Source organism: Serinus canaria, chromosome 4 (assembly GCF_022539315.1).
Source record: "Serinus canaria isolate serCan28SL12 chromosome 4, serCan2020, whole genome shotgun sequence".
Lineage (NCBI taxonomy): Eukaryota > Metazoa > Chordata > Aves > Passeriformes > Fringillidae > Serinus > Serinus canaria.
In genome coordinates this window covers 69580636-69606427 of record NC_066317.1, presented here as the reverse complement: position 1 = coordinate 69606427, position 25792 = coordinate 69580636, and the positions used below count along the sequence as shown (strand labels likewise).

Sequence of the window (25792 nt, the reverse complement as noted above, 5' to 3'; positions counted from 1 at the left end):
TTTACCCTCACCCAGACCCTTTAAACCCCCTCAGAGCCCCCCAACCCCCTCACGCAGACCCTCGACCACCCCCTCAGACCCCTCACAACGAAGGACCCGCGGCGTCCCACCACGGCCGCCGCACCTCCCTCTCTCTCCCCCGCCCCAAATCCACATCCCCGCTTATTCCCGGGACGCTCCGGGAGCCCCCGACCCCCTCAGGCCTCCCCCGGTACCTCCGGCCCGGCCGCTCCCGGTACCGTCGACCCCGCCCGACAATAAAGCCCCCGCGGGCTGCCCCGCGCCGTGCCTGACGCCCAGCGCGGCCGTACGGGCAGGGCAGTGGACCCGATGCGTCAGGCACGGCGCGGGACAGCCCGCAGGGGCAGTAAGGGCGGAAGGGTCTTTGCTTATTGCGCATGCGCAGTGCGCAAAGTGAAGCCAGGGAAAGGGCGGGGCGAGTCATGGTGGGGCCAGGCCCGGGGAGGAGGATGAGGAGGAAAACGAGAAGGAGGAGGAAGCAACACGGCGGGACGGGATCAGCTGGGACGAGGCGGCTCTCGGTAAGTGCTGCCGAGCTGGCTCGGCTCGCCCGCAGGAAGGGGGTGGTGGTAGGAGGTGTTGCCATGGGAACGGGGTGTTTATTCTTTGGGTTTTGGCTGGGATTGGGTCCTGCTCGTGGTTCTGGTTGGGATTTAGGGAAGGGACCAGGGAGAGGGGATCCTAAAGGGAGGGGGCGGTCTCAAGGTCCCCGAGGATCCCCAAGGACAGGCTCGAGGAGGGGCCGATGGAAGGGGGGGAATTTCCTCCCTTGGAATTTCCCCGCTGGACCCGATCCGGTCCCTCCGGGAAGGGTTTGGGCCCATCCCTCGTGATCCGCTCCCATCCCCAATGTCCCATCCCAATGTCCCATCTCCGGTGTCCCATTCCTAATGTCCCCTCCCGGTGTCCCGACCCCGCTGTCCCATTCCCAATGTCCCATCCAGGTCCCATCCCGTGTCCCGTGGGAGCGCCCAGCGGGCCGTGCCCTGGTGACAGTGGCAGTGACAGTGACCCACGGCCCTGCCCTGATTACTCACCGTGCTCTGGGCTCCAGAGCTCTCTCTGATCCCTCTGCTGTGCCTGAGCTGCTTCCTGGAGGGACTTGTCTCCTCCTGCCCCAGAGGGTTCTTTCCCAGTACCTCTGGGGTTTTCCCCGTTTCCCTGGGTTCTTTCCCCATTTCCCTGGGTTCTTTCCCCGTTTCCCGGGGTTCTTTTCCCATTTCCCAGGGTTGTTTCCAATTTCCTGGGTTTTTTTCCCCCATTTCCAGGGCTCTTCCCCCATTTCCAGGGCTCTTCCCCCATTTCCAGGGCTCTTTCCCCATTTCTTGGGTTATTTTCCCCCATTTCCCAGCTCTTTCCCCGTTTTCCAGAGTTCTTTCCCCATTTCCCAGGGTTCTTTTCCCATTTCCCATTTTTTCCCATTTCCCATGTTTTTTCCCCATTCCCCAGGACTCTTTCCCTATTTCCCGTGCGTCTCCTCCTTTTTACAGTTTTCTCCCAGTCCCTGCAGCTCTTTTCCCATCTCCAACGACCTTTTCCTGATCCTGAAACATTTTTTTCCCCATCACGGAGTTTTTTCCCCTTTTCCCTTTCTCCAGCCCCTCTCCCCATCCCCGTTACCCTTCCCCACCCCCCGCCTGCACCGGGATCTTTCCCGAGGAATCCAAAACCGGGATTTGCTGGCGGGCTGGGGCTTTGACGATCCCGTCAGGATTCGTTCCTTGCTCACTTCCAGGGACACCGGAGCCAGCGCCACCGCCCGGGCGTCCCGTGGCCCGGAGCCGAGGGATCCCGTCCCGGTGTCCCGGTGCCCGCCGGGAGCTGCGGGTGAGCTTTGGGCTGGCCCGGGGCAGTTTCCGGGGCTGAGCCGCGGTTCCCGGTGCCGGTTCGTTCCCTGCGGTTCCCGGTGCCGGTTCGTTCCCGCGTTTATTCCCGCCGGGAATGGAATGAAACCAGAACCGGCACCGGGCAGTTTCTGAGCCAGTTTGGGGCAAGTGACCCCAAAATGAGGTCGGGCCGTGAGGGGTGGCAGTGTCCGTCCTGTCCCTGAGTGTCCCATGCCCCCAGTGGTGGCCTGGTGGCTGTCCCTGACTGTCCCTGTCTGTCCCTGTCCCCTAAACACCAGGGATGTCCTGGTGACCCAGTGCCCACAGTGGCTGTCCCTGTCCTGTCCCAGGATGCCCCAGCAGCAGGCAGTGCCCACGGTGGCTGTCCCTGACTGTCCCTGTCCTGTCCCAGGGATGTCCTGGTGGTGCAGTGCCCACGGTGGCTGTCCCTGACTGTCCCTGTCCTGTCCCAGGGATGTCCTGGTGGTGCAGTGCCCACGGTGGCTGTCCGCTGACTGTCCCTGTGCCCGTGCAGGGATGCCCGAGCAGCGGGCAGTGCCCACGGTGGCTGTCCCTGACTGTCCCTATCCCAGGGATGTCCTGGTGGTGCAGTGCCCACGGTGGCTGTCCCTGACTGTTCCTGTGCCCATGCAGGGACGCCCCAGCGGTGGGCAGTGCCCATGGTGGCTGTCCCTGACTGTCCCTGTGCCCATGCAGGGATGCCCCAGCGGTGGGCAGTGCCCATGGTGGCTGTCCCTGACTGTCCCTGTCCCTGTGCCCATGCAGGGATGCCCCAGCGGCGGGCAGTGCCCACGCTGACCTCGCTGTGCCTGCAGAGCCTGGCCCAGCACATGCAGAGCCTCTGGGCCAAGGACTACACTGACAATTACCTGGACGAGTACGACTTCCGCTTCCTCGTGGGGCCCTTCAACGACCTGGGTGAGCTCTGGGGGGTGCCCTGGGCCACCGGGACCCCCGGGGAGGGACAGGGGGGTTCCCCAGGCCTCGCTGACCCCCCATGTCCCCCCCAGCCTGCGGGCTGGTGCAGGAGCTGCTGCGGCTGCTGGGGACGAGCCGGCGGCTGTCGCGGGCGGCGCTGCACCTGCTGCTGCTGCCACACCTGCGCCAGCTCAGCCTGAGGGCCTGCCCCGCCCTGGCCAACAACGCCCTGGGGCACCTCATCGTGCTGCGCTGCCAGGTGGGCACGGGGCAGGGGCTGGGAGAGAGGGCAGGGGGGCTGTGGGATGGGGGATGGGGCTGGGAGTGATGTCTGTGGGGGTGGGGGTGCCCACCGTCCATGGGGCAGGGGGTGACAACACTCTGGGGGAGCAGGGCTGTGGGGCAGGGGGAGTTAGACTGGGTGTGACACCCTCTAAGGGGATGGGAGAGTTGGACTGGGATGCCCACTTTCCATAGTGCAAGGGGGATAGAGCTTGGGCTGGGTGCTCACCATCCATGGGGCATGGGGGAGACAACACGCTAGGAGTGTCAAGGTGTGTGGGGCAGTAGGAGTGGGACTGGGACTGGGACTCCTATCCCTCTAGGGGATAGGAGAGTGGGACAGGGGTGTGCCCATCCTTTGTGGGGCTTGGGGTGCCCACCTTCCATGGGGTAAGGGGGATAAAGCTTGGGGTGGGTGCTCACCATCCATGGGGTTGGGGATGGCCATCATCCATGTGCCGAGGGGTTGGGACAGGGGGAGCAGACCGACTCTGAGTCGTGCATTGCAGGGGGTGAGTGGCATCATGCCCCCCTGCCCACCCCACTGAGGGTCTCCCTGTGTGTCTGCAGGGCCTGAGTGTGCTGGAGCTGGGCGGCTGCGGGCGGCTCTCTCCGTCCGTGCTGGTGGACCTGGCCGAGGGGCTGCCCCGCCTGAACCGCCTGGGGCTGGCCCACACCCAGGCCAACATCCAGGTGCTCTCGGCCGTGGGCTCCTGCTGTCGCCACCTGCGGGAGCTCGACGTGTCCGGCTGCAAGAAGGTGACGCCGCGCGCCCTGCGCCACCTGGGCTACGACCCCGCCGAGCGGAGCCCGGGCTGCCCCGCGCTGCGCGTCCTGCTGGCCCGCGACCTGGAGCACGACGGGGACACGGTGGCTGCCGTGGCCTTCCTGCTGCTGGCCCTGCCGTGCCTGGAGGTGCTGGCACACAGTGCCCTGCCGGAGGCGCTCCGGCTGCTGCACTCGGGGCAGCTGGATGGCACCGAGGACTCCGAGGGTTTCCCCTCGCTGGAGGAGCTGGCGCGGGGCCGGGGGAATGCAGCGGAGGGAGCCCGGCTCACGCTGCCCCTGCGGCAGCTGGAGGAGGTGGAGGAGGACGCTCTAGGCACTGTCCATGCCGTGTGTCCCCAGGCCGAGGAGGTCAGTGTGTGGCTTGGGGACAGTCCTGGCCCCTCAGGACTCCAGGAGCTGCCAGGCTGGAATTGCCTGACCCGGGTGACGCTGGGCTGCTCTGGGCGGCACGGCCGGGCGCTGGCAGAGGTGCTGCCCCTGGCACAGGGCCTGGGCACCCGCCTGCAGGCCCTGACCCTGCACGGCTTCAGCTGCCGAGACCCTCTCTCGCTGCCCGCCCTCCTCGCCAGCTGCCCCAGCCTGCAGAGCTTCAGCGCCGAGCTGGAAGTGCCACCAGACCCCCACGCCCACCACGAGCCCCCCGAGGAGGAGCCCCCCGCCCCGCCACCACGCTGGGCCACCGACCTGCTGCCCCGGGGGCTGCCCCGGCTCCAGAGCTTCTCGCTGAGCCTGGCGGGGCCCGTTCCGGCCGCGCACCGGCCGGTGCTGAGCTCCACGCTGGCCTCGCTGCTGTGCGAGGCCCCGCGGCTGCAGACGCTGCGCCTGCTGGCCCTGCCCTTCCCGCTGGACTCGGTGCTGGAGCCGGCGCTGGCGGGGCCGGGGCTGCGGGAGCTGCGGGAGCTGTCGCTGGCCGAGAGCCGCGTGTCCCCCGGCACCGTGTGGCAGCTGCTGAGCTCCGAGGGGCCCCTGCGGCGCCTGGAGCTGTCCCGCTGCCCCGACATCCACCGGCGCGACTACGACAGCTTCCTGCAGGCCGTCAGGAAGCAGCGGCTGGACCTGGACATCACCTGGGAGTAGCGCCGGGGTTTTTAATAAAAGTGTCACAGTCACCCGTGGCCGGCGCCGTGTCGTCCCCTCGGCAGCACAGGGAGGGCACAGGGGGAGCAGAGCATCCGTGTCCCCATTCCCGCGACGAGGGGTGACATCCCGGTGCCTCAGTCGGGCTCCGTGAGCCCCGTCAGCCGCTCCGATGCCTCCCAGAGCTTCCGTGCCAGCGCGGCGTCGCGGGCGGCCGCCGAGGGCAGCGCCAGCCGGCAGCTGCTGTCGAAGTATTTGCCGGTGATGCCTGCGGCTTCCTCCGAGATGGCGCAGAAGATGGTGCTGGCAGCGCCCTGCTCGGCCGACTACGGGGGAACGGCGGTGAGGAGGGGGCTGGCACCCCCCTCCCACCCTGCTGGCCCCAGGATGGGCAGGACCCGGCCCCGCTCACCTTCATGAAGGGACGGAGGAGGACGAAGAGCGCCCGCACGGGCCAGCTGAAGTGGCGCATGATGCTGGTGCTCACCACGCCGGGGTTCAGCGCGTTGGCCGTCACCCCTGCCAGGCCGCACCGTCAGCATGGTGGGCACCCCGGGGACCCCAAATCCCTCAGGGAGCAGCAGGAGCAGCCCCCAACCTGACCTCAGCCCGGGGTTCTGCCACCCTTGGGGGATCCCAGCGAGTCTCTCAGACCCCCCCCCAGCTCTGCCGGCAGCCCCTGAGATCTGACACAGGGAGTTGGGACAGGGGTGTCCCCAGGGTGTCACGTGTCACGGCTGAGCCTGGCACGACCGGGCACCCACCTGTGCCCTGCAGGCGCCGTGCCAGCTCGGCGGTGAAGAGCACGTTCATCAGCTTGGTGCTGTTGTAGGCGGCGTCGTAGCCACCCGGGCACCGCTGCCCCGTCAGGTACCCGCTGTCGGCCGTGCCTACGCTGTGCCGGAACGATGTCACATTCACCACCCGGGCAGGCGCCGAGGCCTTCAAGAGGTCTGTGCCAAGCAGGGGGTGGTTGTTGCCGTGCCATGTCGTGGTTTGCCTCAGATACCCTGGGTTCCTCCCTGATAATTCCCTGCCAGGTGTGTCAGTCACCTCTCCTTTCCCCTCCCAGCACTGTCTGTCAATCCTGGCATTCCAGAAGGACGTACAGTGATTGGCAGATTCAAAGGATGCCCTCTGCCTCTGGGGGGAGATTGGGCCATCCAGGTGTCCTTTGTCCCTTAAGACCTCCTTCTGTGTACCTGGTTGGTGGGATTTCTCCCCTTCCCTCCCCCTCTCCCTCTCCCCTGGGTTAAAAGGAACAGCAGCCACGTGGTCAGGGAGTTCTGTTGGAGCTGTTGCTGGATTCAGAGGCCTATGGGCCAGAATAAAAGCTCTGGATTAAAACCCTCTATCAAAACCAACTCCTTTCCTTCACCATCGCCTTAAAGCTTCTCCAGCAGAGGGAAACCTGAGGAGCGGCCCCTCCACGGGAGGAAGCTCCATCCCACCACCACCAGAGCTCCTGCACGCCTGGACTTGTCTCCACTTGCCCAGCTGCAACATCCAACTAGCCAAAAGTGTCCCTGGGGTGAAACCCCACAGTTGCTGCTATTTGGCTCAGCCGCAGGGGCCAGACAAGCCAAGGCACATCCTGTCTGGCTGTATTGGTAATTATACCAATAATTACCAATTATTGATTGGTAATTATACCAATCTAGGGGGTGAGCGAGGAGGAGTCCCCAGAGCCCCCCACCCACCCACCCCCGACTCCCCCAAGCCCTGCACTCACCCAGGAGCAGGTTGGTGAGCAGGAATGGGCCCAGGTAGTTGATGGCGAAGGTTTGCTCCAAGCCCTCTGATGTGATGGCGAAGGGCAGCCCTGAAAGGAGGATGGGTGTGGAAACCCAGGGCACTGGGAATATTTCTCTGTTTGCTCTGGGTGCCCTGACCGCCAGGGGAGCACTGACTTTGTCCCTCATTCATGGAGAAAGTTTCCCAGACTTCAAGACAGACTGGAATCCACAAAAGTGTGAAATAGATTATAGAGAGCAGTGTAAGTGAGAAATTTAGGTGTTGGGATTTTTAGGATGTTGTGGATGGCAGCAGGATGGAGGGCACAGGGTGTCGTCCTGGGTTTCTTCATCATGCTTCTTCTTCCTTCTTCTTCATGGGTCTGGGTGGCATTTTGTAATTGGGCAGAAAAGTCCCCATTGGGGCTCTGTGGGATCAGTTATTGGGTTAAAAGGGAAAATAATCCAGGTGTCCAGTTCTTACTTGGATAGTTCAGTATCCAGTTCTTACTTGGATAGTTCAGTCTTAAAAGACCTTGTACCAAGAGATTGTTGGGCATTTTGTGCCTTCTAATAAAAAGCTGCCCAACTCACAGCAGTGAGACTGTTTCACTGATGAGAAATAATAAACACTTGAGTCCAAATGCAGAATCAGAGAATCACACAGAATAATGAGGTTGGAAGAGACCTCTAAGACCATCCAGTCCAACCTGTGCCCTCACACCCCAACCAGACCATAGCACCAAGTGCCACGTCCAGACTTTTTTTAAACACATCCAGAGATGGTGATTCCACCACCTCCCTGGGAAGAGCATTCCAGCACTTTATTATTCTTTTGGTGAAAAATTTCTTCATGACATCCAGCCTGTCCCTTCCCTGCTGTAGCTGGAGACTGTGTGCTCTGGTTCTGTCAGTGCTGCCTGGTGGGAGAGACCGACCCCACCTGTCTGCAGCCTCCCTTCAGGGAGGTGTAGAGAGCAATAAGGGCACCTCTGAGCCTCCTCTTCTCCAGGCTGAACAGCCCCAGCTCCTTCAAACGTTCCTCACAGGGTTTGTGTTCCCAACCCCTCACCAGCCTTGTGTTTGAGCATCCCAATGTCCTTCCCAAACTGAGGGGCCAGACCTGGACACAGCAGTCCAGGTGTGCCCTCACCAGCGCCGACTACAGGAGCAGAACGACCTCCCTGCTCCTGCTGGCCACACCATTCCTGATCCAGGCCATGATGCCATTGGCCTTCTTGGCCACCTAGGCACATTGCTGACTCTTACTCAACCAGCTGTCAACCACCCCCAGGTCCCTTTGTGCCTGTCCCCAGCTTGTAACGTTGTAGGGGATTTTTGTGGCCAAAATGCAGAACTCTCACTTAGACTTATTAAACTCCATGCTGTTGGACTCTGCATCCATCCAACCCATCTAAGTCTCTCTGCAGAGCCTCCTTCCTTCCAATAGAACAACACAAACTCCCAGTTTAGAATTACCATCTCAAACTCCTTCAATCCCGACCCAGAGAAAACAACAACTGGTACCCCCACAGGAGGGCAGTGCCGTGGGCAGGACAGGAGCTGGACCCCTCTTGTGGCCGCAGGGTTTTCCTGGCACCTACCGGTGACGCCGGCGTTGTTGACCAGCACGTCCAGGCGCGGCTCCTCCCGCAGCACGGCGGCGGCGAAGGCGCGCACCGAGGCCAGCGAGCCGGTGTCCAGCAGCCGCAGCAGCACCGCCGGGTTCCCGGTGGCCGCCCGGATCTCCTGCACGGCCGCCTGGCCCCGCTCCCGGCTCCGGCACGCCAGGATGGTGCGGGCGTTGCGGCGCGCCAGCTCCATGGCCACACACTTGCCGATGCCTGCGGGACACGGGGAGGGTGTGGCAGATCGCAGGCAGGTCCCTCTGGTCCTTTGGGGTCCGTGCCCCAGGGTTTGGGCAGCCTCTGCCACCAAAAACCACCCAGCAAGAAATGGTGGGCACTGGGGTAGGGATGGAGCCCAGCACGTGTTGGGTCACCCTGTCCCTGGACGTCTCGATGCCAGCCTGGGGGTCCCAACATCTCCAGCAGTGGCAGTGGAACACAGGTGGGAGCAGTGACCCCACCCCTGGTGTGACATGGTGGCCGTGGTGGCCTTGTCTGTCAGTCATTAACAGTGCTGAGTCCAGCCTCGGGAGGTGGGCAGGGGGCACCAGGAGCACACTGTGGATGCCCAGGGATGGCCACCAGCTTCTTCTGCAGCCACTGGCACTTCCAAAGCAGGGACTTGGGTTCTGGGCTGGTGAAGGGACACCCATGTCCCCTACAGGTCACCCCTCAGCCATCATGCCACCTCCCACCCACGTGTCCCCGCCCTTCCTGCTCACCGCTGTTGGCTCCGGTGACAATCACTGTCTTGCCCGTCAGGTCAGTGGGACACTTGCGGGGGTCCCAAGGGCTTCTGCGCGTGGCCCGGAGCAGCAGGGCCAGCAGCGGGAGTGGCAGGAGCCACCACGGGGGGCTCAGAGCCCCCAGCAGCTCCATGGCGGGGCGCGGGGTAGGGCTGGGGACAGAGGTCACAGCAGGACCTTTGCCCGGCCGCTGGCACGGCACGGCACGGCACGGCACGAGTCCCTCTGCTCTGTGAGCCGCTGGGAGCCGAGGAGGGACAGCAGAGTGGCTGGAGCAGGCAGGAGGGTGAGCCACGTGTCCCCTGTGCCACCGCACTATCCCCAGTGCCACCCTATCAGGAAATGACAGTTCACTAAGTGCCGTTAATAAGCTGTCGGTGCTGTAAAACCACACGGGATGTTTGTTTTTTATTTCATCACCAATATTTTGTGCCAGTGTGCCCAGGCTGGACCCGACACGTTCCTCTGTGTTACGGTGTTGAGTAATACGGGAGGAATGTTCCTCTGTACTTTGAGTAACGCGGGAGGAATTGTACCAGTGGAAAAATGGGGTCACAAATAGGACGGGTGACTTTGGGGTTTCCTGGTTTGTAGGGCCGCCAGAGTGGACCCTCGACGAGCCCTGAATTAAGTGGTGAAAGCATTGTGACGCTAATTAGGAACGCAAAGCCGCGCCCACTCTATCATCTTCTGCTAGCGAGGAACCGAAATCCACGCCCGAGGCCTCACCTGGCGCCGAAAGGAGCTGAAAACCACGCCTGGTATCGCACTTCATGTTAATGAGCTGAAACCGCGCCCACTAGTATGCTAATGAGGATCCCCATAAATACAACTCGGGGGACAAGTAAAGCGCCCCGTGTCACACCGCTGTCCTCGGTGCCACCTCAGTGTCCCCGGTGCCACCCCAGGGCTGCTGGCCCTCGCCATTTCGGACTCCCTGCAACCCCGGGGCGGCTACAGGACGGGAGATGCCTCCCGAAGTCCCCTTCGGGCAGTGCGGGGACACTCGGACACTCCAGGGCTGGAGCATGTCCCTGTGGGATGGCCCAGCGGGCGGGGACAGTCCCAGCGAGGGTCCCCGAGCTGCGCCCGGAGCTCCCGAGAAGGCAGAGGAGGCTCCGGGCAGCCTCTGCCCGCCCCGTCCCGTCCCCGTTCCCCAGCACGGGAGCTCCCCGGGCGAAGCCACACATGTCACCCCGTCACATCGCCCTTATTCCTCATGTGGGGACAAAGGGGACCAGCCATGTGCGGGTACGGTCGCTGGTGGCACCGTGGGCGCAGCGCCCGGTGCTCCCGGCCCGGCTCCGGTGGCGCCGCCGGCTCCGCAAAACTCATTTTAGTGGTTTTTTTATTTATTTCTGAGAAGATAAAGAGCCCCGATCTCCGGGAGCGTCCGACAAAGCCACGCCCGGTGCCAGCCACTGCACCGGCGACACACGGGGCGACCCGGATCCTCCCAGAGCCGGCAACGGCGCCGGGAGGGGCAGCCCCGGGAGCTCCATTTCCAGCGGGTCATCCTGCCACTCTGACTCTCCGTACTCCGCGAGCCGGCACTCCGGGTGGGGCAGGATGGGCTTCAGGTCCTTCTCCGCCCTCCTCAAAGCCTCGTCCCCCAGCTCTTCCCCGCCGTGCCCCGCCAGAGCCGGCCCGCGCCGCTCGCAGCCGCCCCAGCGCACGGTGACACCGGGTGCCAGGTGGACCGAGGCCAGCCAGGGGTCGCACAGCTGCGGCTCGACCCTAGGGGCCCTGGGGGTTCCCGGGACGACCTGCACGTGGGATCCCGATAGGAGCATCCGGGTCCGCGAGGCTCCCAAGCGCGGCCGCTCGGACTCGGTGCTCACGTCCAGCACCTTCACCTCGGGCAGCACCCAGCGGGCGGCACCGCGGCGGACACGCAGCCGGGGCACCCCGGCGCTGCGGGCGGGTTTGCACGACTGGATGGACGGCTCGCTGGAGCTGGAGCTGGAGCTGGAGCTGGAGCTGGAGGAGGATGGCGTTGGTGGCTCTCGATCGTCGACCTTCCCCGCGCCCTCGCGGGGCTCCGGTGCTGCGGGCGCTGCGGGTTCCGGAGGCGCGGCCGGCGGCTGAGCCGGGGGCTGGCGGCCCTTCTCGGGGGCTCGGGTGGGTGAGCGGCTTTTCCCGGGGGCTCGGGTGGGTGAGCGGCCCTTCCCGGGAGCCCGGGAGGGTGGGCGGCCCCTCGCGGGGGCTCGGGTGCGTGAGCGGCCCCTCTCGCGGGGCTGGGGAACGCTGAGCGGCTTCGGGCGGGGCGGTCGTGGCCCGGGAAGCTGAGCGGGACGAACGGCGGCGACTGCGGACCGGGACTGGCACGGCGGGCAGAGGGACCCGGTGTGGGTGCGGGTGTCGGGTCCCCCACCGTGGGTGACACCACGGGACCGCCGGGGCTCAGCCCGGGGGGTCTCGGGGAGGGGGGATCGGGGCACGTCTCACCTGGCCCGGGGGCAGAGGGACAGCCAGGGCGGGCGCAGCGGCGGGAACCTCGCCGGGACTCACGGGCGGACTTTCGGCCTCGGCTGCCACGAAGACATCCTCGGACAAGAGCTGGCCAGGGACAGAGGAGACTCTGTGAGGTGACACCGCGAGTCCCCCGGCCCGGGCGGGTTCTGGGGCCTTGGGGAACCTCTCACCTCTTCCGAGAACGAAAAGGCCTCCGCGACGGCGAGAACGCTCGGTGTCCAGGAGTCCCAGAGGCCGGCTGGGGGCTCCTCGTCCTCCTTCCAGACTCCGTCCCGCTCGGGATCCGGGTCCCCCGTGGGATCCGGGACCGTGTCATCCCGCACCAGGAAGCACCACTCCGCGACAAACAGGATGGCGTCCCGCGCCCGCGACACCACGAATGGCACCCGCTGCGGACACGGCGCTGAGACCCCGCCCGCAGCTCCCAGCCCCCCAAAACCTCCCCAAATCAGGGGGGGCGTCTCTCACCTGCCGAGCCACGGCCGCCTGCGCGCTCTCGATCAGGACCCGCTCCAGGAGCTCATCCAGGATGGGCTCCACGTCCAGGGGCTCCGGGGGCTCGGCATCCGGGGACGGGCTGAGCTGGATCGAGGTGCGCCCGGAGCTTCTGGGGGACCCCTTCTTGGACTGCCGGGCCTGCGCCCGGGGCTTGTCCTGCTTCGATCTGGTGCCGGCCCCGCGGGATTTCCCCTTCTGCTCCGGGATAGAGACACCCACAGCTCCCGCTGCCCCGGCGGGAGCAGCCCAGTGCGCCCCAGTATGGACCAGTACACCGCCACGCAGCCCAGCGTGGCTCCTCAGCTCATCCCAGTACATCCCAGTATAGCCCAGTACCTCCCAGCCCACCTTAGCATGGCTCCCCAGTATATCCCAGCTCCTCCCAGCTCATCCTAGTATAGTCCAGTACCTCTCAGCCCACCCTGGCAGGGCTCCTCAGCTCATCCCAGTACATCCCAGTATAGCCCAGTACCTCCCAGCCCACCTCAGCATGGCTCCCCAGTATATCCCAGCTCATCCCAGCTCATCCCAGTATAGCCCAGTACCTCCTAGCCCACCTCAGCATGGCTCCCCAGTACAGCCCAATACATCCCAGCGCATCCCAGTACACCCCAGTGTAGCTCATTACTTCCCAGCCCACCCCAGCATGGCCCCCCAGTACACCCCAGTAAATCCCAGCACACCCCAACTCCCCACATCCCCCAGCTCCTTCCATCCATGCCCCGCCCCCTCTGCCCCGCTCCGCCGCCTCCCAGTCCCTCCCAGTTCCCCCAGTCCCTCCCAGTCCCACCTCGGCCATCCCCGCCCCTTCGGCGTCCCGGGCTCCACGGTAACGTGACGTAATCACCGTGCGCCGCCCGCATTGCGTCATCACGCCGCGACGCGTCTCCATGGCGGCGGCAAGCACCGGGTGAGCGGGACGGGGGGGGGGAGGGGGAACGGGGGGCACGGAGGGGAACCGAGGGGCACTGAGGGGGAACTGGGGGCACTGAGGGGGAACGGGGGGCGCTGAGGGGAACCGAGGGGCACTGAGGGGGAACTGGGGGGCACTGAGGGGGAACGGGGGCACTGAGGGGAACCGGGGGGCACTGAGGGGCCCTGAGGGGCACCGGGCCTCGGGGAGGGCGGGACGGGCAGGGCGAGGGGCTCGGGGGGGTCCGTGAGGTGAGGCTGGGGTGGGGTCTCTGGCACCGGAGCTTGGGCCGGGGGTTGTGAGGGGCGCTGGAAGGGGAGACGGGTGGATCTGCCCTCTGCCCCCTGGATCTGCCCCCCCTCTTCTGGATCTGCCTCTAGCGCCCTGGAGCTCCCCCGACCCCCTTGGAGCTGCCCCCCACTCTCCTGGATCTGCCCCCTGGGTCTACCCCCAGCCCCTTGGATCTGCCCCCAGCCCCCTGGATCTGCCCCTCCCCATCTGGACCCATCACCGGCCCCACACCAGCCCCTCCAGACCCATCCCTGCCCCTCTCGAATCCACCCCCATTCCCTCTCCGTTCCCACCTCACCCCTCGGATCCCCTCCAGCCCCCCCAGAATCTCCCCAAACCCCCCTGGCTGTGCCCCCAGGCCGTACCGGCGGGAGCGGAGCCTGGCGCTGCGGAGCAGCAGCTCGGCCCTGTACAACAACCTGGCCGTGCTGTGCCCGCCCTGCCGTGCCCCCGCCTTCGGGGCCGTGCACGGCACCACGCTCAGCCTGCTGGCCAGCGAGGGGCCCCCCCGGCAGCTGCAGGCGCGGGGAGGGGGCTCTGCCCTCAGCACCCCCCTGCTGACCCAGGTGAGGCACGGGGACAGCCCGGGCTGGGTCCTGCTGGCAGCGGGCAGGGGGTGGGACACGGCCCTGGCACCGGGGGGGGGTCGTGTCACAGCCCTGGCACTGAAATGGGGCGGGGGGGGTTCAGGATCCTGCGGGGTTCTGAGTGTGGGGAGGGGAAAGGAGCCCCCTGAAGGGTCTGGGGGAATTTGGGGGAGTCCTTGAGGCCAGCAGGGACTGACCTGGGGGGACACTGAACACACCTGGGGCAGGGCACTGCCCCTCAAGAGAGGGGGCTGGGGGCTCCAGGAGGAGATTGGGGGCTCCTGTTCCAGGAGGTTTGATTTGGGGGGCTCCAGGAGGGATTTGGGGGGCTCCAGGAGGGGTTTGGGGACTCCTGTTCCAGGAGAATGGGTTTGAGGGGCTCCAGGAGCTTCAGGAGGAGATTTGGGGGGCTCCAGAAGGGGTTTGGGGACTCCTGTTCTAGGATAATGGGTTTGAGGGGCTCCAGGAGCTTCAGGAGGAGATTTGGGGGGCTCCAAAAGGGGTTTGGGGGGCTCCAGGAGGGGTTTGGGGAGCTCTAGAAGGAGATTTGAGGGTTACTAATCACGGGATAGGAGTTTGGGGGTTCCAGGAGGAGACTGGGGGGCTCCAGGAGAAAATCTGGGGGCTCCTGTCATAGGAGGAAGATTTGGGGGGCTCTAGGAGGGTTTGGGGGTTCCAGAAGGAGATTTGGGGGTTCCAGGAGAAAATCTGGGGGTTCCTGTTCCAGGAGGAGATGTGGGGACTCCTGTTCCAGGGGTAGGAGTTTGGGGAGCTCCTGGAGGAGGATTTGAGAGGCTTCAGGAGGGGATTTTGGGGGTTCTCCAGGGGAAGGCCCCCAGGAGGAGGGGTTGGAGGGATGTTTTGGGGGTGCTGCCCCAGGAGGATCCCTCAGTGTCCCCTGTGTGTCCCTGCAGGCCGCGTGGTGCGAGCTCCCGTCGCGGGTGCTGCTGGTGCTCACGTCCCAGCGTGGGGTCCAGGTGAGGCCTGGGGGGCACTGGGGGGTCCTGGGGGTCCCCCTGTCCCCCCCAGAGTGTCCCAGCCCGTTCCTCCATGGCAGATGTACGAGGCTGATGGCTCCACCATGGTGTTCTGGCACGCCCTGGACGTCCCAGAGCTCCCGGCAGGTGAATCCCCCCTGAGCCCCCCAGCCCTGCCCAGGCCACCTCTGACCCTGTCCCCAAGAGCCACCTGCACAGGGCTTGGAAATCCCCCCAGGGATGGGGTCTCCACCCCTGCCAGGATGGAAATTCCAGTCCTTTCCAGGAAGGAATTTTGCCAATATCCAACCTAAACCTCTCCTGGCACAGCTTGGGGCTGTTCCCTCTCATCCTGTCCCTGTTCCCTGGTTGTCCCCTCCTGTCAGGGAGGTGTGCAGAGACACAAGGTGTCCCCATTTGTCCAACCCTTCTGCCAAACCTTAAAACTTTTCTACAAATCCATTCCCCACACCCCCTGATCGCCCTTTGCTCCAGGCTGAGCCCCTTCCCCAGCTCCCTCAGCTGCTCCTGGTGCTCCAGCCCCTTCCCCACCTCCTGCACACCAACACCTCCATATCTTGTGACAGGCCCAAACCTGTGCCAGGGATGGGGTCTGACCCCCAATTCCTGTCCCACAGTGACACAAACCTGTTCCCTTCCCCAGTTCCTGTCCCAGGAGTGACACAAACCTGTTCCCTTCCCCAATCCCTGTCCCAAGGTGACACAAACCTGTTCCCTTCCCCAGTTCCTGTCCCACAGTGACACAAATCTGTTCCCCAATCCCTGTCCCAAGGTGACACAAACCTGTTCCCTTCCTCAGTCCCTGTCCCAGAGGTTGTTCCCTGCCCAGGAGTGACACAAACCTGTTCCCTTCCCCAATTCCTGTCCCACAGTGACACAAACCTTTCCCTTCCAGAACATTCCGTGTTCGCCCGAGGCATCGCCGCGGTCGGCGGCCGCTTCATCTGCGTGGGTGAGCCCGGGGCGTGGCCAGGGTGGTGGCTCTGGGCTGGCCCAGCCCCTGCTGACCCCCCTGACCCCACAGGGACGTCCTTTGGGGCCGTGCTGGTGTTTGACATCCCCCCAAAAGGGACCAATGTGACGCTGAGCGAGGTCCTGGAGCAGCACCGGGATCCCATCACCGACATCGCGGCCGAGCGGGGCCAGGCCCCGGTATGGGAGTGAGGGGGACCCTAAATCTCATCAGTCCCACCCCTGCCATGGGCAGGGACATCTTCCACTGTCCCAGGTGGCTCCAGCCTGGCCTTGGACACTTCCAGGGATCCTGGGGCAGCCACAGCTTCTCTGGGCCTCCCCACCCTCATAGGGAAGGATTTCTTCCCAAAATCCCACCCAAATCTCTGCTTCTCCTGTGGGAAGCCACTCCTTGTGTCCTGTCACGCCATCCTTTGTCCCAAATTCCTCCCATCTCTCCTGCAACCTCCTTAGGCACTGGAAGCTCACAGGGCAGGTCCCTGCAGACTCACCAGCCAGTTTCCTCCCACTCAGCACTTTCCCTGATGAGTCACTGAACTTTCCTTGCTCTGGGATCCCCAAGGAATTTCATCCCCCAGATGCCATTCCCGAGCTGCCGTGTCACCGTGGTGACACGGAGCTCTTGTGTCACCTCCCACTGCCGCCCCGGGCTTTGCTCCGAGGGTTCCCAGGGCTGCACTGGGGCATTCCCAGGGCCGGGAGGAGCCGGGAATCCTCACGGAGGGAGGGAGGGAGGGGTGCCCTGATCCTTCCTCGAAATCCACCCTGGCGTGGCCGCGTGGGCAGGGCCGGACGAGTTCCAACGGAGCCGCCCTCGGGCGCGGCCGGCCACGCTCCGGCCGGGACCCGTCAGCACTTCAGGAGCTGTCCCAGCTTGTCCTGGTGCCCGTGGGACAGTGCCATCCCAGAGCTGGGGACACCGCCCGGTGTCCCTGAGCCATCTCTCCCCACAGGACGGGGCTGGGGACCTGGTGACAGCCGATGACTCCGGGACGCTGTGCCTGTGGAGCAGCGGGGAGGAGTTCACGCTGCTCGGGAAGATCCCGGGATCTGGGTGAGCGCCGGGGATCCCGCGGGGTGTTGGACACGAGGGAGGGACACCCTGAGGTGGTGACACGTGGCCCTGTGTCCAGCTGCACCTGCTCCTCGGTGGCGCTGTGGAACGGGATCGTGGCCGCGGGCTATGGGGACGGGCAGATCCGGCTGTGGGAGGCGGGGTCGGGGCGGATCCGTGCCCAGGTCAGCGCCCACGCCCGCTGGATCTACGCGCTCGACTTGGCACCGCTCACCGGCAAGGTACGGGGGTGACAGGGGTCACACCTGGTGTCACACCTGGAGTCACGCCTGGCATCACACTCAGCATCCCATGCTGGCATCCTGCCCAATATCCCAATCTGGCATCCCACCCTGACATCCACCTGGCATTCCAACCTGAAATTCCCACCTGAAATCCCAACCTGGCATCCCACCCCACATCCCACCTGGCATTCCAGCCTGAAATCCCAGCTTGGCACTCCAACCTGAAATCCCAACCTTGCATTCCAACCTGAAAGCCCAGCCTGGCATCCCACTTTGAATTCCGGCCTGAAATCCCAACCTGCATCCCACCCCACAACCCACATGAAATCCCAACCTGAAATCCCAGCTTGGCATCCCACCCACCCCACATCCCACCCCGATATCCCACCCCAGTGTCCCACCCTGCCAATGGCAGTGCCACCTCCGTGGTGTCCCCACGGTCCCCCTGCTCCCCTGGCAGCTGCTCTCGGGTGCAGAGGATTCCTTTGTCCACGTCTGGAAGCTCAGCAGGAACCCGGACACCGATGACATCGAGGTCAGTCTGGGCTTGGGACATGGACACGGGAGTTGGAGCCACGGCTGCTCCGTGGGGACAGGGGACAGGGATGTGGCCTTGGAGCTATGGAAATCCTGGAATTGGGATTGGAATTGGATCCGCCCCCCCCACAGATGCAGCACTGCCACGCCGAGTGTGTGACAGACACTCAGGTGTGTGGCGCCCGCTTCTGTGACCCCGCCGGGGACACCTTCGCTGTCACCGGCTACGACCTGAGCGAGATCCTCTGCTACGGCCCCGCCTGAGCCGGCACTGCCGGGATAACGGGAACGCCGGGAATGCCGGGACGCTCCGGCAGCGCGGCCGTGGGTGAGGGCTGAGCACAGACCCCCCTGCAGCTCCGTGGGGGGAGCCCGGCCGGGATCCCCCCCTGCCCGAAGCCCTCCCGAGGGCTGGGAGCTGCTCCAGCACCCCCGAGGGGATCCTCCCATGGCTTCCACCGGCTCCGGGATCCTCCCGTGGCCTCCCGCCCTTCCCGGAGGGTGGCGTGGCTGGGAACAGGCCCGGCTCAGACGGGAGGATCCCGGGAAACCTGTGCTACCTGCTGCTCCGGCCCGGAGAGCCCCGAGCCCAGCCCGGCGTCCCAGGGTGCAGCATCTGCCGGGCACGGCTGCTGGGGAGGGAAAAAATGGGGGAGGGAGGCCATGGGGACATGGGGGATCCTGCATCCCAACCCCCCAGGATCCCAAATCCCCATGGGATGCTGCAGTCCCATGGCCACTGGCCAGATGTTTGAGGCCCCAGCTGTGCTCCGGGGCTGGAAACAGCAGCAGCAGCTGCAGTGGGACCCCAGGGACGTCCCCAGGTGCCCTCCAGGCCCCCCTGACTGTCCCTGACCCTCCCACGGGAGCTGAGGTGACCCCAGGCTCTGCTCCCAGGGCCCTGCGAGGCCGGGAGGGGGGAATGGGGGGCCCAGCCCTGGAGCTGGGCTGGGGCTTGGCCTGGGACGGGCCCTGAGGTGGGGGGAACCCCCCAACCCCACCCCTCCTGCCCACCCATAAATGACCCTCCCACCCTTTATGTCCCACTCGTGTCCCCCCCAGTGTGTGGGTCAGATCCCCCCACGTCTGTTCCCCCCCCCAATAAATACACCCCAGTGAAGTCCCCCCGTGTCACTCCTTCCCGGGGGGGAGGGCTCGCGTGTTGGGGGGCCCAGCAGGGTTTGGGGGGGCCCAGCAGGGTTTGGGGGGGCCCAGCAGAGTCCAGATCCGTTACAAAAAGCTTTATTAAAGGTTAAAACAGCCGCTGCTGAGGTGGGGAGGCCCCGCTCCGGGCCGGGTGGGGCCCCGAGGCCGGGGGGGCCCGCTGTGCTCCTGGGGTAAAAAAGTGTAAAAACGGTTGTGCAGTTCAGCCCGAGGGAGGGGACAGTGCTCCCCCCCTCACTCCGGGGTGGGGACACATCCCGGGGACAGCGGCAGTGATCCCCCCCGGGGGCCCGTCCAAGGCACAGAGATGAGCCGGGGGCTCTCGCAGCCACACAAGCACCCAGGGACCCCTCCCTGCGCCCACCCCCCACCCACCCCGCCCTGCTCACAGCTTGGCCCCCCCCGCCCCACGGTGGGGGGGGGAGAAAATACAGCACCAGAGAGCCCTACGGGGGTGGGGACCCCCCAGAAAAGAAAGGGGGAGCGGCAGAGCCCCCACTCCCTGCGCACCCCCAGCCCCAAATACTGCTCGGTCAGAGGTAGCACCAGCGATGGCCAGGGCGGGGGGGGCCTGCCGGGGGGAGGGGGCTCAGCACGGCCCCCCCCCCCCCCACCGGGGAAAGGCACGGTGCGACCGGGGGGCTGCGACCCGGCAGAGCCTGTAAACAGCCGGGGAGGGGGGGTAAACAAGCCCTTGGGGACCCCCACCCCGGCCAAGCCCCCCGGTTCAGAGGTGGGGGGGGGGTCCCAGGGCTGAGAGCCACAGCCCAGGGTGGGGGTCCTGGAGCCAACCCTTCTGTTCAGTGGGGGATCCCTGGGGCTGAGGGTGGGGGTCCTAAGCCCCTCAGGCCAGCACAAGGACCCCCAGCCCTGCATGGGAGCCCAGGACCAAGCCCCTCCCTCAACACAGGGACCCGCAGCCCAGCTGAGCCCCCCAGCCCTTTAAAAAAGCCCAAGGCCAAAGCACCTCACTCCACACAGGGACCCCCAGCCCAGCTGAGCTCCCCAAGTCAATTGTGGGGGTTCCAGGGCTAGAGCCCCCAGCCCAGCACAGGGACCCCCAGCCCAGCCAAGCCCCCCAGCCCCCCACTCACCACAGGGACCCCCAGCCCAGCTGAGCCCCCTCACCCTGCACGGGGACCCCGGGGCCGAACCCCCTGCTCAGCACAGGGGCTCCCAGCCCTCCTGAGCCCCCAGCCCCACGCGGGGGTCCCCTCCCCCAGCCCCCCGCTCAGGACACGGGGGGTGAGGGTCTCCAGAAGCACCACTTGCTGCGGGGGTGCTGCTTGCGCTGCAGCTGCTCCTCGCGCTCCCGCTCCTTCTTGGAGCGCAGGTACAGATCCTCCTCCTTCAAGTACCACACCGGGGGCCAGCGGTGCCGCTCAAAGTGCGCCTGGTTCTCTGCGGGAACATCCCGGGGCTCAGGGCACGGCGGGAGACCCCCTCCCCTCCTCTCCCCGTGCCCCCCGCCCATCCCGTCTGTACCTGGGGACATGAACTTCATCTCGCGGGGGAAGCGGCGGCAGACGCGGTTGTAGTTGGTGCAGATGTAGTGCAGGCACCACGCCGCCAGCTGCCGGGCGTTGTGGAACTGGAGAGGGATTTTGGGGAGGGTCACCCCATCACCTGGGAGTCTCTGTGCCCCCCTCCCCACCACCCCGGGGGTCTCCGTGCCCTCCAGCCCCCCCATACCTGCGTCATCTCCAGGTAGATGATGACCTGCTCGTCGATCTCCACGCGCTGCATGAAGGCTCGGAGCAGCTCGTCCACGGCGTATTGCTCTGGGAGAGGGGGGAATGGGGGCTCAGGGGGGGTCACACACCGGGGACGTGCCCCCCCCGGGCCCCCCCGCGCTTACATAAGGACAGAGAGTGACACACGGGGACGATCGATCCATCCCCGCGGCACCAGCGGGATATTGGCAGGTGACGTCAGGAACCGCGGGGAGCCGGGGGGATACCGGGGGGAGGATGCGGGGAGCAGGGGGGGCTCACCAGTGAGCGCCTGCAGCCGCGGCAGGCACAGCCGGTCCGTGAGGATGAGCAGCTCCATGGCGTCCAGGTCGGGCGTGGGGGTGAAGACCCCCGTGTAGAGGAAGTCGAGGACGGCACGGAGGCAGGCGCAGTTGGTGCCGGGCAGGGACACCTGTGGGGTCGGGGAGGTGGGGGAGAGTTCAGAGACACCCTCAAAATGGGCTGGGGGAAAGGGGGACCCTCCTGGCAGTGCCTGAACTGGCACAGCATCCCCAGCACTGAATAGCCCCCACAACCCAGCACAGCTCCCTGTGCAAGAGGGAAATAAGACACACATGTCCCTGGGCCAGGGGGTTTGAGGAGCCCCCTGACCCCAACCAAAGAAGCCCACCCTGCCCCACAGAGCCACAGGTCCCCCCTGGTCCCCACCTCGCTGGCGTAGCTCTCGCGGAAGCCCCCCCGGAACATGGCCCTCATCCAGTCACAGCCGGCGATGAGCAGCGGTTTGTGCGCCGGCACCGCGCCGTCGTCCACGAGGAACACCACGTCTGGGGACAGGGTACAGCTCAGGGGGGGACAGCCACCCCTCAGATATCCCTTGTCCCCCTCAGCCCAGGGACAGCCACCCCGGGGATACAGCAGACCAGGGACAGCCACTCATTGACCACCACTGTCAAGGAGACAAGAATCCCTTGGACACCCCTCCATGGGGACAGCCACCCCTCAGACACCACTGCCCTGGGGACACCACTGCCTTAGGGACAAGCACCCCTTGGCCACTCCTTCCGTGGGGACACCACTGTCCTGGGGACAAGAAACCCCTTGGACACCCCTCCATGGGGACAGCCACTCTTTAGACACCACTGCCTTGGGGACAAGAATCCCTTTGACACCCCTCCATGGGGACAGCCACTCCTCAGACACAACTGCCTTGGGGACAAGCACCCCTCGGCCACCACAGCCCAGAACTGCCACTCCACCCCAGCAGCACTTCCATGACTGACTGGGACAGGACCCAAACTCCAAAGACCTCAGTGGTGGAAGAGGTTCAGGTTGACCATAGCCCCGTGACCACACTGGCACCACGAGAAGGTGACACCATCTGGAGGTGGTGTCATCTCCCGTCCCCACAGCCCCCCACCCCACCCTCTATACCTGCAAAGACGCCCTTGGCCAGGCACTCCTTGACGCGGTTGGCGCGGCGCACGTGGAAGGCCTTGGTGATCTCCTGGTTCATGAAGCTCTCCTGGTTGAGCTCGTTGGCCACCATCATGCGCAGGTCAAACACCTCCAGCAGCTCTGCCACGGCCCCCACCTGCCTCAGGTCTCCATGGGGCCTCTCCAGCTTCCCGGTGTACAAATATTCCAGCACGGCACGCAGCGGCTCCGGCCGCACGCCCCGGTCCATGGCCACCACCGCCATCCGCCGTTCCCGCCCCGCCACCGGGTCGGCCACCGGCTCCCAGCGCAGGCTCAGGAAGCCGCGGCCCCACGATGACAGGTCACGGGTCCCCCCGTCCCCCTCGCCGAGGCTCTCGGGCGGCGCCTCCAGCGTGAAGAGGTCGTAGAAGCGGGAGCAGGCGGTGGCCAGGTAGACGCGGTGGGCGAAGACGCGGTGGCCGCCCTGCAGCTGGAAGACAACGTCGGCGCAGAGCGGGGCCTGGAACAGCGCGGCCGGGCCCCCCCCCAGGCCGGGGGGGGCGTCGGGCACCTGGATGAGGGGCGGGGGGGGCTTGGGGGGCAGGAAGGGTGCCTGGAGCAGCGGGCGCTGCATCTTGCGCAGGTGGGACTTCCAGAACTGCAGGTGGCGGCGGGACACGAGCGCAGCGCGGATGGCGTTGTCGAACACGTCCTTGACCCCGAACTGGGCCACCACGCTGGTCTCGTAGTATGGCACCCCCAGCTCCTGGGCCACCTCGTGACCCCGCTCCGGTGGCAGGATGTCCGAGGGCTTGATGGGCCTGGGGGGGCACGGACAGGGCAGGGGGATGAGCAGCGTGTCCAGGGCAGCCCCTCCTCGTTCCAAGGATGCTGGGAGGTTTTGTCCCCATCCCAGGGGTGGTGGGAGGGTGGTCCCTCATTGTGGGGGTGCCAGGGGGGCTTGGAGGGGAGGCCCCAAGCCAGGAGTGCTGAGCAGGGCAGAGTTTCCATCCCACAAGTGCTGTCAGAAGCCCCTGACCCACAGCGGGACCCCATCCTGCGGGGAGATGACACACCCTCACACAGTGGTGGCAAAACTGGGGGTCCCCATAGCAGCACAGGGAGGGGTCCCCACTTTAATGGGACTGGTGATGACACACTGAAGCGTCCCTGTCCCCGTGGGGTGGGGGGGGTGACACTCAGGGGGCTCACTTGGCCAGCGGCCGGCGCGCGCGGTTGACGGCATCCAGGTCGGCGTAGCGCAAGTCCAGCTGGCAGCCCACCAGCACGATGGGGGTGCGGGGGCAGAAGTGCTTGATCTCGGGGTACCACATGGTCTTCACGTGCCGCAGCGAGTTGGGGTTCGCCAGCGAGAAGCAGAGCACCACCACGTCCGATCTGCGGGGAAGAGCGCCAGCGGGAGGGCAGCGCTGTCCCGGTGCCACCCGCTGCCGCTCGGCGTCCCCAAACACGCCCTGCTCAGGCGGCACCCGCGTCCCAGCCCCGCCCTGGGACACTGTCCCCAACCTGGACCCCCCAGGAATCTCAGGACCCCTGAGAGGTTCCCCCACAGCCACGGGAATCCCACAAATCGCCGGAACCACACGACCTCCTGGGAGCTCCACGGCCTCTGGGAGCCCCGCGACAGGGGACAGGAGGGACCCGACGGGACCTGGAATCGGATCCCCACTGACAGCCAAGCACGGGCTGCCCCAGCTCGGCGGGCACCGTGGTGGTCCCAGCCCCTGAGCACCCATGGGGGGGTCCCACGGGAGGTGTTTGGGTGGGTGCCAACCCCCAGCACCAGCGACATTCCACGCCTGCTGTCCCCAGTCCCACCCCGCTCCCTCCGTGGGGCGGCCACTGCCATCCCAGCCCTGGCTCTGGGGCATAACGTGCCTGGGGACATGGGGGGGAGTGCCAGGGGACATGGGGGGGAGTGCCAGGGGACACAGGGGGGTGCCAGTACCCCCGAGTCCCCGGAGCAGCAGCGTGGCCCCGGGCCCGGGTTGTTTTTAGTCCGTGCCGGGACGGGACGTGACCGGGAGGCGCCGCTGGAGCGAAGCCCGTGTCCCAGACCAAGATAGCCGCTACCGGCCCCCCCGGGGCCCCCGGCCAGCCTCGGGGCCATCGCGAGCCACGGGGACACGGTCCCCCCAGCCCCCCCATCCCCCCCAGCCTCGGGGGGCTCCCCACCCGCGGGCCCCGCCGTGCCGCGGGGAGATTAGCGGTGCCGCGGGGCTGGCGCGGGGCGGCGGCGATAAGAGCTCGGACGTGCCAGCGGCCACGGGATCGGCTGTTTACAACCGGGGAGCCCCGGCAGATCTGGGGGGCCCCTCATGCGGCCAGCTCAGCCCCCCCCGAAAGGATTCCCGCACCACAGGAGCCCCCCTGGAGCCGCCCCCCACCCACAGCTCCGGAGGGGCCGTGAGCAGCCGGGTCCCTGCTCGGGGCGGGGGCTTCGGGGGGGACAGTGTCGGGGTCACGGTGCCCCCAAAGGTGCCCGGAGGGGGATGGGGTTTGGGGTGCCAGAGCTGCTCCCCGGGCGCTGGCAGGAGCCCAAGGGGCTCCTTTGGCTCTGTGCATCCCGGGATGGGCAGGGCTTGCGCTCGGGTGCTAGGGGTGGGGGCTGGGCTGCCGGTGACAGGAGCCGGGGTGGCGCTGGGGGTCTCGGGGGTGCCGGTGGCGGTGGCGGTAGGGGGTGGGGTTCCGGTGCGGGTCGCGGTCCCACCTGCCATAGGCGAAGCGCCGGTCTTTATGGTGGTCCCCAAAGGTGTCCCAGAGGCGGAGGGAGACGCTGACCTCGTCCACCACATCCCGGGAGCGCTCCAGCACCTGTCGGCACCGGGAACGGCACCGAGAACGGCATCATCACCGACCGCCCTGCCCAGAACCACCGGGACTACCCCGCTGTGCCCCCGCTACCCCCTCCCAGTTCCCCGCTCGATGTGCCCCCCGCCCCGGTGCCCCTCCGTGCCCGGCGATGCCCGGTGTCCCCGGTAACGCCCCTCCCGCCGTTCCCCGGCTCGGTGCCCGGCGGTGCCCGCGGCCCTCACCTCCTGGCAGACGCGGTACTGGTCGATGGCCCACACGGTGGGCACGTGCGTGGCCAGCAGCCGGTACTGGCTCAGCGTGGCGTTGCAGGCGCGGGCGCAGATCAGCCGCGTCTTGCCCACGGCGTTGTCGCCCACCACGACGCACTTGATAGTCTCGACGTTGGGGCGCTCGTAATCCACGTCGGGGTCCATGGGGGCGCGGGGGGCCCCGGGCAGCGGAGCGGCCCCGCTCAGCGCCCCCCGCCCGGCCCCGGCCCGTTACCGACCCCCGCCCCGCCCGCCCCGCCCCACCCCGCCCAGCAGCCAATCGGCGCGCGTCGCCGAGGCACGCCCCGCCCCGCCCCGCCCCACCCCGCCAATCCCGCGCGGCGCCGCCCGCCGGGCCACGCCCCCCGAGGCCCCGCCCCGCGCGCGGACAAAGGAGCGCCGCCAGGGGGCGCTGCGCCGCCACGTGACGGCTCAGCCCCCTCAGGGCCACGCCCACCCCAGTGCAAAGACCACGCCCATTGGGCGGAGTCGTGTGACACGCCCCAATGAGAGGCCACGCCCACGTGGCGGGGGAGCGGGGTCGCGACAGCAGCGACAGCAGCGACAGCAATGACACCTGTGACAGCAGCAAGAGAAGTGGCATCAGTGGCACCAGGGACACCAGTGACAGTAGCGGCACACACCGGTGAAACCGGTGACAGCAGCAACCCCAGTGACACCAATAAAACCAGTGATACCAGTAAAACCAGCACTACCGGTTACACCAGCCAAAGCAGTGACGTCACTGACAACAGTGACAGTGACAGCAGTGACAGCAATGACAGCAGTGACACCAGTAAAACCAGTGACACCAGTGG

The 25792-nt window shown here is 66.3% G+C and overlaps 6 protein-coding genes across 11 annotated transcripts in view; 2 read left to right on the top strand and 4 right to left on the bottom strand.

The window, feature by feature from the left end:
• The window catches only part of DCTN1 (dynactin subunit 1), a 50660-nt gene extending 50345 nt beyond the window's left edge, over nucleotides 1-315 (bottom strand). For both annotated transcript variants that reach the window (XM_050973371.1, XM_050973372.1), the window contains exon 1: nucleotides 216-315. The gene's annotated coding sequence lies outside the window, so the exon portion shown is untranslated. The remainder of the gene's footprint in view (nucleotides 1-215) is intronic.
• A 44-nt stretch (nucleotides 316-359) lies between these two features.
• Nucleotides 360-4972, top strand: LOC127059499 (uncharacterized). Of its 2 annotated transcripts, XM_050973373.1 has the most exons (5): nucleotides 360-542; nucleotides 1757-1848; nucleotides 2634-2786; nucleotides 2879-3045; nucleotides 3639-4972. In XM_050973373.1, the coding sequence occupies exons 3-5, from the start codon at nucleotides 2636-2638 to the stop codon at nucleotides 4932-4934; spliced, it is 1614 nt and encodes a 537-aa protein (XP_050829330.1). In that variant the 5' UTR covers nucleotides 360-542; nucleotides 1757-1848; nucleotides 2634-2635; the 3' UTR covers nucleotides 4935-4972. The 2 variants fall into 2 exon arrangements, with proteins under 2 accessions (XP_050829330.1, XP_050829331.1); XM_050973374.1 differs by lacking the exon at nucleotides 1757-1848.
• Nucleotides 4926-9367, bottom strand: LOC127059500 (retinol dehydrogenase 13-like). The gene is made up of 6 exons (XM_050973375.1): nucleotides 9018-9367; nucleotides 8272-8511; nucleotides 6667-6756; nucleotides 5699-5887; nucleotides 5347-5453; nucleotides 4926-5260 (listed from the first exon to the last, which is right to left on the bottom strand). Exons 1-6 carry the CDS (start codon nucleotides 9172-9174, stop codon nucleotides 5072-5074), a joined length of 972 nt encoding a protein of 323 aa, XP_050829332.1. The 5' UTR covers nucleotides 9175-9367; the 3' UTR covers nucleotides 4926-5071.
• Nucleotides 9368-10381: 1014 nt separating this feature from the next.
• C4H2orf81 (chromosome 4 C2orf81 homolog) lies at nucleotides 10382-15818 on the bottom strand. 3 transcript variants are annotated; one of them, XM_050973848.1, is made up of 5 exons: nucleotides 15686-15818; nucleotides 11985-12209; nucleotides 11687-11905; nucleotides 11490-11600; nucleotides 10382-11362 (listed from the first exon to the last, which is right to left on the bottom strand). In XM_050973848.1, exons 1-5 carry the CDS (start codon nucleotides 15701-15703, stop codon nucleotides 10394-10396), a joined length of 1542 nt encoding a protein of 513 aa, XP_050829805.1. In that variant the 5' UTR covers nucleotides 15704-15818; the 3' UTR covers nucleotides 10382-10393. The 3 variants fall into 3 exon arrangements, with proteins under 3 accessions (XP_050829805.1, XP_050829804.1, XP_050829803.1); XM_050973847.1 differs by lacking the exon at nucleotides 15686-15818 and adding an exon at nucleotides 12805-12932; XM_050973846.1 differs by lacking the exon at nucleotides 15686-15818 and having other exon boundaries at nucleotides 11985-12798.
• Nucleotides 12837-18738, top strand: WDR54 (WD repeat domain 54). Of its 2 annotated transcripts, XM_050973850.1 has the most exons (10): nucleotides 12851-12924; nucleotides 13577-13784; nucleotides 14720-14782; nucleotides 14863-14929; nucleotides 15699-15755; nucleotides 15828-15955; nucleotides 16732-16832; nucleotides 16912-17074; nucleotides 17538-17612; nucleotides 17747-18738. In XM_050973850.1, exons 1-10 carry the CDS (start codon nucleotides 12905-12907, stop codon nucleotides 17876-17878), a joined length of 1014 nt encoding a protein of 337 aa, XP_050829807.1. In that variant the 5' UTR covers nucleotides 12851-12904; the 3' UTR covers nucleotides 17879-18738. The 2 variants fall into 2 exon arrangements, with proteins under 2 accessions (XP_050829806.1, XP_050829807.1); XM_050973849.1 differs by having other exon boundaries at nucleotides 12837-12924; nucleotides 15699-15955.
• Nucleotides 18739-18840: 102 nt separating this feature from the next.
• LOC108964233 (rho-related BTB domain-containing protein 2-like) lies at nucleotides 18841-25213 on the bottom strand. Its single transcript, XM_050973845.1, has 9 exons — nucleotides 24948-25213; nucleotides 24623-24726; nucleotides 23104-23289; nucleotides 21907-22712; nucleotides 21181-21299; nucleotides 20773-20923; nucleotides 20471-20559; nucleotides 20264-20369; nucleotides 18841-20179 (listed from the first exon to the last, which is right to left on the bottom strand). The coding sequence occupies exons 1-9, from the start codon at nucleotides 25137-25139 to the stop codon at nucleotides 20010-20012; spliced, it is 1923 nt and encodes a 640-aa protein (XP_050829802.1). The 5' UTR covers nucleotides 25140-25213; the 3' UTR covers nucleotides 18841-20009.
• Between the last annotated feature and the right edge of the window lie 579 nt (nucleotides 25214-25792).